Genomic DNA, 13,544 nt, shown 5'->3' with positions numbered 1-13,544 from the left:
ACCCTTCAGCACAAACGTGGGGGCTGACATGGCTGAGACTGCTTATCAAGGAATGAGAAATATTACACAAACACATCACATACTCTGAGAAAGGAATCACGTTTCATGGGTTAGCAGGAAACCAGTTTTCTCTGGACGTTCACCCAGAATTTTCAATAATTCTGACCAAAACATTTACAATGTGGTATACATCCTTCCCATTGAACTTCTCTGGACTGTATTTGAGTCTCTCTTTTAGAATGGGCTTCAGTGAAGACCCTCATTGCTCAGTCACTGGGTGATTGGCACACTTGTCACTCACCCCCCTCAAAGATGCCAATAGAAACTAGATTTGGAAAGAGAGCAGGCTTTCAAGGTGTGTTCAGATGAGTCTGTAGCAGCTGTGCCCACTGCCACTGCATCACCTAAAACTCCCCAAATTGCCACCCCAGAGCGGGCCTTACGTGGGATGGCCTGGACTAAAGGAAGAACCCAATGGAAGCAGGAAGGTTCTCTGCACCTTACCATGCTACTGAAGCTGTCTGTCCTAGAAATTCGGAGGTCTTCAGTTGCATCCCAGCCCACAGAGCTTCGGGCCACTGGAGCTTTCTTGGGGTCGTTTTTCTGGGCAGGGGGTGACAGGGGTATATCCTTGGACTTGGGGAAAAGGACTTCATGGTCTCTGATCATCATAGTCATCACTCTTTGGATCTGAGGAGTCCCTGAAAGAAAGAAGAAAAAGACCTGTAGTGTAGTGTAGGAGGCAGGTAGTCAGTCCTCAAGGATCCCCACCCATGGGTGTCTCCAAACTCGGTTCTAAAACTACAGGGCCCAGAAGGGCCTCATTCTGCTTCTCAAAAGACCCTTTTTAATTGCTTGGAGTTGGAGATGATGTTGAAAGGGATGGAACAGAAGGACATGGGAGTAGAATGAAAGAGGGAGCTGTTTCAGGGGGAGCCAATAGTCCACTGGATTAGTTTTTGATCAGGAAAGTAGGCAATAAAACAGCAGAGAAAATGAAGACATCTTTCTCCCCTGATGTGGTCCTCAATATGATATCTGGTTCCTTATCAGACACACAGCAAATATGTGACAGGCTTTCTGCCCCCACGCCCATGGCAGATATTAGTACTCTGTGTCAGGACACAGCCTCAGAAGCCTGCACAGCACAGCTTTTTAAGCAACCTTTTTGTGGGCTGGCTTATAAAATGAAAGCTGGCTGGGCACGGTGACTCACGCCTGTAATCCCAGCACTTTGGGGGGCCGAGGCAGGAAGATCACTTGAGGTCAGGAGTTCGAGACCAGTCTGGCCAAAATGGTGAAACCCTGTCTCTACTAAAATTACAAAAATTATCTGGGTGTGGGGGTTTATGCCTGTAATCCCAGCTACTCGGGAGGCTGAGGCAGGAGAATCACTTGAACCTGGGAGGCGGAGGTTACAGTGAGCTAAGGTTGCACCACTGCACTCCAGCCTAGGCAACAGAGTGAGGCTCCAACTCAATAAATACATAAATAAAAATAAAATAAAATAAAAAGAAACCTGCTTGCTCAATCTGGCTAAGGGTATTTAAAAGTAATAAAAGACTCGCAAACGCTAGCTAGCTATTATTGTGCTAGTCTACTGCACTGTGGGACCATTGGGCAAACGCTTGACCTCTGTCCTTTGTTGTGATCTGAAAAATGGACACAATTCCTGCCCTGCCTACCTCACAAGGGTATTGCATGACTCAGATGAGATCGATAACCTGCTGAAAATGCTTGGCAAACTACAGAGCAGTGCACAAATATCAGGGGGAATGTTGTAATTGTTATTTCCTGTGTACCTGCTTTCATTACATGACCAGCCATACCTCTCATGATGACGGCAGGGTCTTCGACCTTCGACCTGATGAGATTCACACCAATCACAGTAGCCAGGTTGTCCACGCTCATCTTGTTAACAGCACAGTTCAGCTGTATTTCATGTAGGAACCTACAGGCAGCCAAGAAATCCCATGGTAGAAAGCAGGATGTAGCCAGGAGGAAGCACGAGAGTTCCAACGAGAACTCAGGGATGGATCCAATGCTTTCCTCCCAGTCTCAGGAATGAGACCAGCCTGCTCTGCCCACAAGAATTTAGCCTCATCCTGAAAGACCCAAGACCAAGGAAGGAAGATAAATCGGGAGGGTCCTGCCCAGCTGCTGGGGTGGGGGTTGGGGGAGGTGAGTGGAATCACATAAGCAGGAGGCAAGATCCACTTCCAGGAGCTCAGAGTGGACTAGAAAAGGTAAAATGGGTATCTGCCCATACCCATGTCTTGCCTTGATAGGCTTATCTCCCAGCTCTCAGCACCCATCCCACCCAAGTCTCCAGAGATGAAAACTTTATTGGCAAGAAGATCTCAGGGCTGGGGAATCCATGGTGCCTCCTTGCTCTCATCCTCTGATTAGAGCACAAGCATTGCTAATTCTCAGCAGGTGCTCCATAACTAATACTGAATTTTTGCTAAAATTCTATTAGTTATGGCATAAAGCTCTCAGATTCACTGTAAAAACAGGGAATTTCTAAATACTCTCTCTAAGAACCATTTAAAAATGGATAGAATGAAGCAACACAATTTCAAATACAGAGCAATTATTAAATAAATGGTGACATGTCCAAATGATCAAACATTATGAAATATTATGGAGTTATTTATAATCCAATTTTATGGCATAGGGAAATACTCATAATAAAACATTAAACCAAAAAAGCAGGATACAATCCTCTATATAATTTTGATTTAGTATAAAATGTTATTCCCCTATATTTATATTAAGGTATGAAAAGATCTATCATGGAGAGACAACACCCAGAAGGAAAAATGTTTAAGTGTTAATAGTGCTTATTGCTGGTGAAGGGATTGTGGGTCCTTTTTATTTCTCATTTACTGTTTGCTATATCTTCCTGGTTTCCAAGTCAAGCAAGCATGACTTTTATAATCTAGGAACTACAACAAATTACTTTTAAAAAATAAAAGACAAAATTCAGGTCAGTCTGGGATGAAGATCCCAGTTCCCAGCCCAGCCAGATCTGGGTCAATCCACAGCTAGAGTTGCCACAGGGGTGGTGCACAGCAGGTCCCCAGAAAGGGCTGAAGGAAAATAACCAGGGTGGCCCAGAATGAATGTCTCCCCAGAGCTAAGCTATGGCTCAGAGTCACAAAGATGGGAGATCATTCTAGAAACATTATAAGAGTTCTGGGTTCTCTTGCATGTACCAGGACTCTGGGCAGTGCTGAGGCAGGCCTAAAGGGGGGTGCACGTTCGTTTTTTGGGTCAACCAGGTTTTCAGAATCCTTGAAATTATACAGGAAGCTACTTCAGTGCTATGTGAATACAGCTGATCTTCCAAAGTGCTAGACCAGAATCTCTCTGTTCACAGAGGTGGTCCCTCCTCTTCTAACTAGGAGCTTCTTTCTGATGGGGTTGAAAACTGTAGAGTTGATACCAGGGGCCTCTCACCTGCAGATGTAGCTCAGGAGACTATAGTTGTCACGAGGAAGGATGGAGAGCTGCTTCATCAACTCCTGCTGAGCCTGGGAAGAGATTTACACCAGTAAATCATTTACCAGTAAATGAGCCTGCCCATGTGCCAGCAAGGAGACCCTGGAACAGAATTGGTGTACCTGTGCAGAAACACTTTGGCAGTCATTCCTGTCCCTGTAGTTTTGTGGGTTTAAAAAAAAAATTGGAAATAACTCTAAATTCTCATAGAATTTTTTTAAAAAGGGTCATAGTTTTTGTTATGTATACTTTTTATTTATCTGTAATTACGCCACTGCACCCCACCCTTGACCCTGAGCTACTCTAAGAAAGGACTGTTTAACAACTCATACATTAATTGTTTGCCTAATGAATGCTTGAGATGTAACAATCCAATAAAGAATAAAACCACAATAAGATATCTCAGAATCACCTCAAGACTGGTGAGAAAAGGAGGATTCTTCTGAGAAGGATTTCAAGCACAATGGCCTAGCTGAGACCTGCTGGGACACAGAGATAGGCAGACCATGCTGGAGGATGGTGCAAGGTCAGACTGTTCAAGCTCTGCAATGGATGGCCGTGGATGTCAGGCAAGGTCTACTAGGAATGCATGTGCCAGAGAGAAGAGGGACAGCAAGCTTTTCCGTGTTCTTTTCAACCACAGCTGCCTGTAGGGTCTGTAATCACTACCTGCAACATGGTGCTTGTGAGAGTACACAATTCACTAGCCAGGCGTGGTGGTGGGCGGCTACTCGGGAGGCTGAGGCAGGAGAATCGCTTGAAACTGGAAGGCGGAGATTGCAGTGAGCTGAGATTGCGCCACTGCACTCCAGCCTGGGTGAAAGGGCAAAACTCCGTCTCAAAAAAAAAAAAAAAAAAAAAAAAGAGAGTACACAACTCACAGGCGGTATGCAGGCACTCCTCAAACCTGAGCAGCTCTCCTGCAGAAAACGCACCCTCCAGCCTTGTCAGCCTACACGCAGCAGCTTCCGTAGATATAGACCTTCTTAGTGTAGCATCAGCTTCATGCTGAGATCCCTTCTTCAGCTGAGTCAAGTAAATTCATTGTAAAGCTTGCTACAGACTCACCCTTCCTAGCTGCCACCTCTGCCATGTTTTCACCAGTGAGAAGGACCTTGGTCCCTGTGTGTAGACATGCACTGCCACAGATGTGGAAACTCTCAAAGATGCTGAGATTGAGAAAGCTGGGAGAAGCAAGTCTATAGTGAGTGCAGGGGTGGGAATCTTATTGTCAGAACAGCATCTAGGTGCTTCCTTTACTTTCCCCAGAACCCAGGGGTGAGATGCGATCTGAAACATTTATCTTTTTAGCTGCCTTTTAAACCTTATTCCATAAAATTTTATTACTTTCACAATGGTGAGCAGATATACCAATATAAGTTAACACTTTTCATATCCCCTTCTCCCTCCCCAATAAAATTCTTAAGTTACGCACAAAATATCGTACCTCAGATCCATGCAATTTAATTTTTGTTTGGAAAGGAGCTACAAAACCTGTATCATGCTCTCTTCCTTTCTTAATTTTGAAATATAAAGTCAGCTTTTCTCTTATGTCAGGATCTATTCAAATCATGATGCTCTCCCCACCCTCAGTCAGGGATGGAAGTTCTCACAGCTGTTTTCTTACAGGGCTAGGGTGCTATTTCTTCATTCGTTTGAAATAAATATATTCTATGAAGCAGACTATCTAATAAATTCTGAAGTGTGGAAGATAAACCTTCCCTTATATTGAAAAAAAATTTTAAGTCACCCCCAGTATCATATCCCTGGGTCCTCAAAACAATCCTAGGCATGGCTGATATTATTATGAAAATTATCTAAGTTTGTGGTGTCTGATATAGCAGTTGCTTGCCACATGTAACTACTTAGATTTAACTAAATCAAAATTAAATAAAATTAGGAATTTGGCTTCCCAGGTGCACTAGCCACATTTTAGATGCCCAATAGCCATGTGTGGCTGGTGGTTACCATGTTGAATGGTGCAGATATATAAAAGTTCCATTACCATAGAAAGTTCTATTGGTCTAAGTAAATAAACTGAGTCTTATAAAATATGGGTAATTTGTCTAATGGCAAAATCAAAGTTAAATCTAGGTCTTCATTATAGATTTTTCTGTGCACCACTTTGCCAGAGAGGGCTTTTAACATAGTCATTGATATAAACATAAACTTCTTCATGGATCACTTGGATTTGGAAATCTTGTTTAAAAATCATCAAAGTTTATTGTTGTTGGTGGGGTTTCATCAGTTTCTTTGGCTGGTTGGTTGGTTGGTTGGTTGATTATAATAACATGACTACAGTGTGATCATTGCTGACTATAAGGCCTCTCTAGAAATAAATTTATACAGGATAAAAAGTCTTGCTAGTGAACTTGTGCACTTCCACAAGCATATTGAAGATGGGGGTTACAGACCCTACAGGCAGCTGTGGCTGAAAAGAACAACAATCAAAAAACCTTCCCTGTCCTTCTTCTCCCTGGCACATGCCTTCCTTGGATGACCACGCCTGACACTCACAGCTGCTGTAGAGCTTGAACTATGTGACCTCACACCTGCCTTCTAGCCTGTCCTTGTGTCCCAGCAAGTCTCAGCAACACCATCATGCTTGAAACCCTCCTCCAATGTATCCTCCTTTTCTCACTACATTTAATATGACCCAGCAGTATTTGATTACGGTCCAGTTCTTTATTGGATTATTGCATCTCATGAAGGCTGTGGTTTGCCAGTCATTATGATTGAGTTCATATGCCTTTTGTTGCTGAGGAAGTTGCATTTGACTATCTTACCAAAAAGTATAGGCCCCTTGACTCACTGTTGCCTGTTGGAATAGTGTCCAGAAAACCAATCACTTTCTTCTAAACCAAGACAACTAACTCTAAGATGCAAACCTTTGCCTCGTCCGCATTCGTGAGCTGCCCACAGAGCAGGAACCCTTCATACTGGCTCCAGGGAACCACGGGCTCTGGGAGGTCTCGGAGGTAGAGCTTTAACAGGGAAGCCACAGTGTGCACATCTGTGTCTCTGGAAGAAAATAAGCAACACTCTTTGAAACTCTTTGAAAGAAAAACTTTAGGATGTTCCTCACTTCCATCCTGATGATTCAGTGAATAGAACCATAAATTACAAACGGAAATTTTGCAGAGGAGTAGAGTCTGATAAAGAAGAATGAGACCAAAACATTTTTGCTAATTTGCCCTTCTGGAACAACAATCTTGAATAAAAGTTCCTCTGTCTCTTCCACCCAACTACCTCAAAGGTAAGTTCAAGGTCTACATTTTTACTAAACCTTCCTTAATGATTTTCGTCTTTATTGCTTTCTTCTTTCTTCAAGTCATTTAGTGTCTCACAATTAGCATTTTCTAATTAGTCTCTAACATAGCTTGTGTTAACTCCTTTATATCCTTGGTCCATTCATCTCTTTAATCTTCCAGAGTGCTTAAAATAGTTCTGGGGTTCACTCACATATTTACTCAATAATTCACTCAATCAATAAGCATTGAGAAAACCTATTAGGTGCAAGATACTGCAAGATACTTGTCAAGCACTGGGATTTCAGTAGCCAACCCAAGGGACATCGGTAGCCATCCAATCCAGGGATGGAGCCCTGGCCCCATCAAGCCACAGAGCTGTGGGGACTCAAGCATTATAAGGTCCTTACAATACTGTGTGGCTAATGCCATGATATGGGAAGCCCAGGACTCAGGATCCTATGGAAGTATGGAAAAAGAACACCCAGGGCAGAGATGGGAACACATAGGTGACTTCTCAGATGAAAGAGTACCTCAGATGAGCTCTGAAAGGCAGTGACGAGTTAGGGCATGAGGCAGGCAGCATGTGCGTCAGCCTGGAGCATGAGGAGAGGATGCCTCCCTGTGGGCCTGATTGACTGAAAGAGGCACGGCTGTTCAGTTCAGCTTCTCCATTTACAGGAGGGCTTGGCAAGCCACGGGCCAGAAGCCAAATCTGTCCCACTGCCTCTATTTGTACAGCCTGGGAGCTAAGAATTAGTTTTACATTTTTAAATAGCTGGGGGAAAAAAACACTCACAAGAAGAAGAGTGTGTCATGATGTAAAAATTATAGGAAATTCAGATGTCAGCATCCGTAAGTAAAATTACAGAACACCACCACACTTGTTCATTTATGTACTGAGCAGAGTATTACAGTTGCAGTAAAGACCATCTGGCCTGCAAAACCTAAATATTTAAAATGTGGCCCATTAAGAAAATTTTGTTGACCCCTGGTTTACAAGGCGATTGCATTGATTCTGCAATGCCACAAGAGAAGTAAGATTCACTACCATATTCCTGAAGCTGATTATTGAAGAAATGTTTGTTTCATATTGATGAAACCTGGCATTCTTAGGTAGCAGCCCTGGTAGCATCATGAAAAGCTGTGATGTGGCAAGAGGTCCAGAATAACTTTGGAATCTCCTTGATTTCAGTGATGAGAAATATAGAACAGGCTGGAGGACATGTCTCCTGGTCCTGGAAGGGAAGGGAGGGATGGATCTGGACAAGAGGAGGAGAAAGGAGGCATCTGAGGCAACAGAAGCAAGAATACTTGGGCTTGATTGTAAAGCTCTGTCTTGGTGCTTTGTGTGCATTTTATTTTGGTTTTGACAGCGAGTTGTTGTAGCTGTCTTCTGAAAAGGCTTCCCCTTTGCAGCCTGTGAACTCTACCTCAATAGGAGAACATGGGCTGGCACAGAGCCTGCTCTATGCTCCACGGCCGCCCTCAGGAAATCTGGGGTAGGAACCATTCATTTAACACGGGGATTCTGGAAAATCCTTCCCTGCTGAGTCACTGCCCAAAAATACCCAACGCAAAGCCAGGCTAGGAAAAGTACTTTTTGTAAAAATATGTTATAAGAAGTTCCCGAGTAAGTGGCAGAAAGACAGTCAGCTGACAATTTGCAGGAGCAGAATTCTCCCAAAGTCCAAAAGCTGCATCTTCCTAAAGTCCCTACACTGCAGTCCACCCACTTGTCTCTATCAGCATCCTGGGACTCCCTTTTGATTGGGACCTCTCCTTCACCCCCATCCAATCAGTCTTCCAAAACCCTTCAATTCTATTATCCTAAAGTCACCCTGATCCTTGTAAGCCTCTCCCCTCCTTTCACGACCCTATGCCTCCAGCATTCTATGCTCTGCCCACTCTAGGGCACAGTCCTCAACACCAAAACACACCAATGGAATGAGTGAAGAAAATAGAATTTGAAATGGAAAAAACAGCATAAAGGATAATTCAAGAAGCTGGATCCTGGCTGGGAACAGTGGCTTACGTCTGTAGTCTCAGCACTTCAGGAGGCCAAGGCGGGTGGAGAACTTGAGGTCAGGAGTTCGAGACCAGCCTGGCCAACAGGGCAAAACCCCATCTCTACTAAAAATACAAAAATTGGCTGGGCGTGGTGGCAGGTGCCTTTAATCCCAGCTACTCAGGAGGCTGAGGCAGGAGAATAACTTGAACCCAGGAGGCAGAGGTTGCAGTGAGCCAAGATCACACCACTGCACTCTAGCCTGGGTGACAGAGTGAGACTTGGTCTCGAAAAAAAAAAAAAAAAGAAAAAAGAAAAGAAAAGAAATTGGATCTTTTGAACTTTTGAAGAGAAACAACAACAATAAAAAAGACACCTAGACAGTTTAATCAGGAGAAATTTAGACAGAAAAAGCATCCATCATTAGAAAAGAGAAAGGGGTTATAAATACAGCTACAACATGGATACTTCAAAGTTATAATAAAGGAACACAATTAGCTATATAAACCATCTTACAACACTGAAACTTTTTTTTTTATTTTTTTATTTTGCAGTTTTTTTTTTTATTATACTTTAGGTTTTAGGGTACATGTGCACAATGTGCAGGTTTGTTACATATGTATCCATGTGCCATGTTGATTTCCTGTACCCATTAACTTGTCATTTAGCATTAAGTATATCTCCTAATGCTGTCCCTCCCCCCTCCCCCCACCCCACAACAGTCCCCGGAGTGTGATGTTCCCTTTCCTGTGTCCATGAGTTCTCATTGTTCAATTCCCACCTATGAGTGAGAACATGCGGTGTTTGGTTTTTTGTCCTTGCGATAGTTTACTGAGAATGATGTTTTCCAGTTTCATCCATGTCCCTACAAAGGACACAAACTCATCATTTTTTATGGCTGCATAGTATTCCATAGTGTATATGTGCCACATTTTCTTAATCCAGTCTATCGTTGTTGGACATTTGGGTTGGTTCCAAGTCTTTGCTATTGTGAATAGTGCCGCAATAAACATACGTGTGCATGTGTCTTTATAGCAGCATGATTTATAGTCCTTTGGGTATATACCCAGTAATGGGATGGCTGGGTCAAATGGTATTTCTAGTTCTAGATCCCCGAGGAATCGCCACACTGACTTCCACAATGGTTGAACTAGTTTACAGTCCCACCAACAGTGTAAAAGTGTTCCTATTTCTCCACATCCTCTCCAGCACCTGTTGTTTCCTGCTTTTTTAATGATGGCCATTCTAACTGGTGTGAGATGGTATCTCACTGACAACACTGAAACTTATAGAAAGCTTCCCAGTTCATTTCGCCAAAAATAATCCTGACAAGCCATGCCCACTGCTTGGCCTAGCTAACTCCTCATTCTTGTTTATTGGGTCTCAGCTTAAATGTCATTTTCTTGGGGACCTCCCTAAATACACCAGACCATGTGAAAAGCCCCTGTCCTAAGTTTTCATAGTGTTGAGTTTCCTTTTTAGCACTTAACACCATGGAACTTAAACAATTATTTCTATAAATTTTTATTTTAATGTGAGCACCCCATTGTACTAGGGCTAACGCAGATGTCTATTTTATGGTCTAAATTTGTAGCATTATTTTTTCTGAGTTTGCTGTTCCTCTAACCCAATAGAGCACTCTTAAATGATTCTTTTTTTTTTTTTAATCAAGGGCCAAGAGTAAGTCAGGAGCCAGGTGGCTTCTGGGTTCAACGGCTGATGCACTAGGGATTACCCAAGACTCAGATGGTTCTGCCAGCCCTTCCCTGGGGGCATTGATGCTTGTAATGTGGCATGTCTGTAAGTGCGTTTCTCACAGACACATAGGGGTGAGGACTGTGTTAGCTTTGTAGCCGGGCAGTGTCCATCCTGGTAGAAACTTGGCAAGGAGATTTTAAAGTTCACATTTTTGTGTCTAAGGAGACCAGAAAGACCTGCACTAGTCTCACCAAACAGCTCCTTTGCTCACCTTCATTCTAGTGAGGTAATGGGGGCATCTTGGGGTGGAACCCAGCACATAACCAATGCAGAGGATCTGGGTGAGTTCCCACAGCCGTGAAGTTGGGGACAGCAAGAGGGGGCTCCTTGCTCTCCCAAACACTCCTTCTTCCACCCACTGACTCCTAGAATTCCTTTTATAGGAGGCAGAAAAAGCTACAACCATAGCTTCTCTCTCCTGTTCTGCTCATGACTCTGAAAACCCTCCCTTTCCCCCTTTCCTGCCCTCTTTCCACCCCCTTTCACACTGCCCCTCTTTGGAACTCCCACACACAATTCAGGTTAACACTGTCTCAAGGCTGGTCTCTTCCTCTCCCACTCTCAGGCCAGATTCACTCTCAGGAAATCATCTAACACTGGTCACCTTCACTTCACAGTTAATTTGCCAGTTTTGTTGGCCTCTCTTGAGTTGTTGGTTTTGTCAATTCTATGATCCCAAAGTCAGGCTGATCCCTGTAAGCCCCTCCCCTCCTTTCCCTACCCTGTGCATCCGGCATTCTATGCTCTGTCCATTGCGGGGCACAGCCCTCAACACCAAAACACACCATGGAATGAGAAGTGGGGGAGTATAAAAGGGGATGGAGAGAGGGCAGAAAAAGGGGAAAAAGAGGGTTTTCAGAATCATGAGTGGAATAGGAGAGAGAAGACCTGGTCTCTCCTAAATATGCTCAAATGTAACTAAATAATAAGAATCAAATAAGAGCCAGTCACACCTCCCAAATCAGACTTGTCCTCTCAAAGGTTATGTGGATCTAAGAATTGCCCCTGCGAAGCCCCTGAAAAGCCCCTGATGACCTTTCCTATTTCTGGATGTGTAAAAACTCTACCCCTCACTTCTAGAGGTGGAGATGTCACAAGGTAAGGTAATTTTCTTCCTTCCAGCCCCAAATATTTCAAAATAATCAAAGATTCCCACACCACCACCCATGCTGACTCTATAGTGCATAGGCTAGAGCCTAAGGCAGTTATTTGGCAAATATCAGCAATCACCTCTGTTCCTTTTGGCACACTGTATGGCATTGCTCTAGCAACAACCCACCTGTATCTTTCATCAGGCCAAGGCTACCTAAAAACATAAAAAGAAACCGAATATAAAGGTGGTGAGCATAATGGAACAAGTGCCTGATAACAAGATGCAGTTTATGGTGCTGCTGAAAGGTCCCTGTGTTTGATGCCCATAACGGGCTATTGTTCCAATAAGAACCCCATCTCTTGCTTCCTAGGGTGCTGAAATATAGCACCCATGGGAAATTAACTTATTCAGGGCAGGAAAGACACCCCTATGGTTGTCCAAACTACAACTATGGCCACAAGCATGGAGAGAAACATATAGATCTCAGAGAAGCTTTGGAGGAAAAATGGGCAGCATTGGTGATTAGAGTGAGGGGTGAGGGAGCTTCTACACAAGATGACACTTAGGTCTTCACTATTTTCTCAGAATCAACCCAACCCCATTGTCCAAAATAAGCTTAGCAACTTTCATTTTTGGAAACTGGATAGAGTTCAGGCCCATCTTGTTAAACCTTGGTTTATGGGCTGCTAATTTGGAAAGAGCAGTCAAACTTATGCCAGCAGGACAAGTTCACGCAGGCAACTGGGGTGGAGAATGCACAACATCGGGTAGGGATTGTGCTAGCTGAGTGTGGCAGAGAAGGAAACCTCAGCTGAGTGGCTGGAGAAGGTGGGGAGAAAGGGGGTGGTGGGAGGAAATGTCACTATGCCTGATATGCCCCAAACAGGGCTGGGAGACCTCCACACAGAAGACTTAGGAACGCCAGGCTGCCAAGATATCAGGATGTGTTCCTGCAAAAGGGCTCAGAACTGAGTCAGAATCACGTAGTACTGTGATCTAGGAAACTAACAAGAAGTCCTGGTTCTAGCCACTTCTGGAATGCTAACGAAAGCCATTTGTGCCCTTGGATATAGATCTGGTGCATTCTCCACCACTCTGAGTGTTTGTACAGCTCAGCTCTTCCATGTTCCTCATCCGTCCTGAAGGGCGAGCCTCAGGCTAGGTCCCATCATTCTTCCCTCCTCTGCACGTCACCTTCTCCTGTGCCTTAAACATCACCTGAATCTGCCCAGCAGGGTTCCAGTTCTGGTTCACATCATCTGCCACATAAACTATCTGCACACTCTCCTAACTGTGCTCCAGTCTCCCAAATTCCCAATCATGGGCAAAACAGAGGCTCTTTCTGTTGCAAGCCAGGGCTCTTAGAAGTGTCTATGCAAGTCCCATAGCTCAACTGGAATGGAGAGGCCCTCCCAGCCAAGCCAAGCAGAGGTGAGGGCAGAGGTAGGACACTGCAGCGGGGCAATGTACCTGTCAAAGGAGGGCCGCTCCCCAGCGTCAAAAGCATCTCTCAACTGCTTCACCAGATTGTCCTGCCCAGGCAGACGGAAGATGCCCTCTTCATTCCGGCCGTGCTCCAGGATGAACTCTGCACATTTCTCCACCAGGATGGGCACCAGATGGGGGCCAAATTTCTGTTCATAGGCCACAGTCTCATCCAAGCGCTGGCCAAACACTGTTGAGGAGAGAGCAAACAGAACCTGCCCGTCATTCTGTGTTTCCTTGGATGAACTATTTCTTGACTTTCTGTGTCACCTGTGACTTCACAGGTTTTATTGCAACAATACTAGACAAAATATAGGAGACAAATCACTCATAATATTTCCTGAAGCTATAAATAGGGGCCTGTAAATTTGAGGCAGTCTTTGTCAGTCTTTTTATATTGACCCACATTTCTTACATATTTAAAATAACGGTTGGCTTTTATTGAATA

General features: G+C 44.1%; 1 protein-coding gene across 1 annotated transcript in view; it reads right to left on the bottom strand.

Annotated features, from left to right (window-relative positions):
- ARHGAP25 (Rho GTPase activating protein 25) overlaps positions 1-13,544 on the bottom strand; it is a 91,680-nt gene that overhangs the window by 7,030 nt on the left and 71,106 nt on the right. Inside the window, exons 5-9 of the mRNA XM_030827850.1 lie at positions 13,082-13,286; positions 6,393-6,525; positions 3,463-3,536; positions 1,830-1,951; positions 505-701 (exon numbers count right to left, since the gene is read on the bottom strand). Of these exons, the coding sequence (XP_030683710.1) occupies positions 505-701; positions 1,830-1,951; positions 3,463-3,536; positions 6,393-6,525; positions 13,082-13,286 (731 nt within the window). The remainder of the gene's footprint in view (positions 1-504; positions 702-1,829; positions 1,952-3,462; positions 3,537-6,392; positions 6,526-13,081; positions 13,287-13,544) is intronic.

The sequence above is a fragment of the Nomascus leucogenys genome, chromosome 14 (genome assembly GCF_006542625.1).
Source record: "Nomascus leucogenys isolate Asia chromosome 14, Asia_NLE_v1, whole genome shotgun sequence".
In the NCBI taxonomy this organism is placed as follows: domain Eukaryota; kingdom Metazoa; phylum Chordata; class Mammalia; order Primates; family Hylobatidae; genus Nomascus; species Nomascus leucogenys.
Note: the sequence above shows the minus strand (reverse complement) of the source record. Positions and strands in the feature narration are given on the sequence as shown.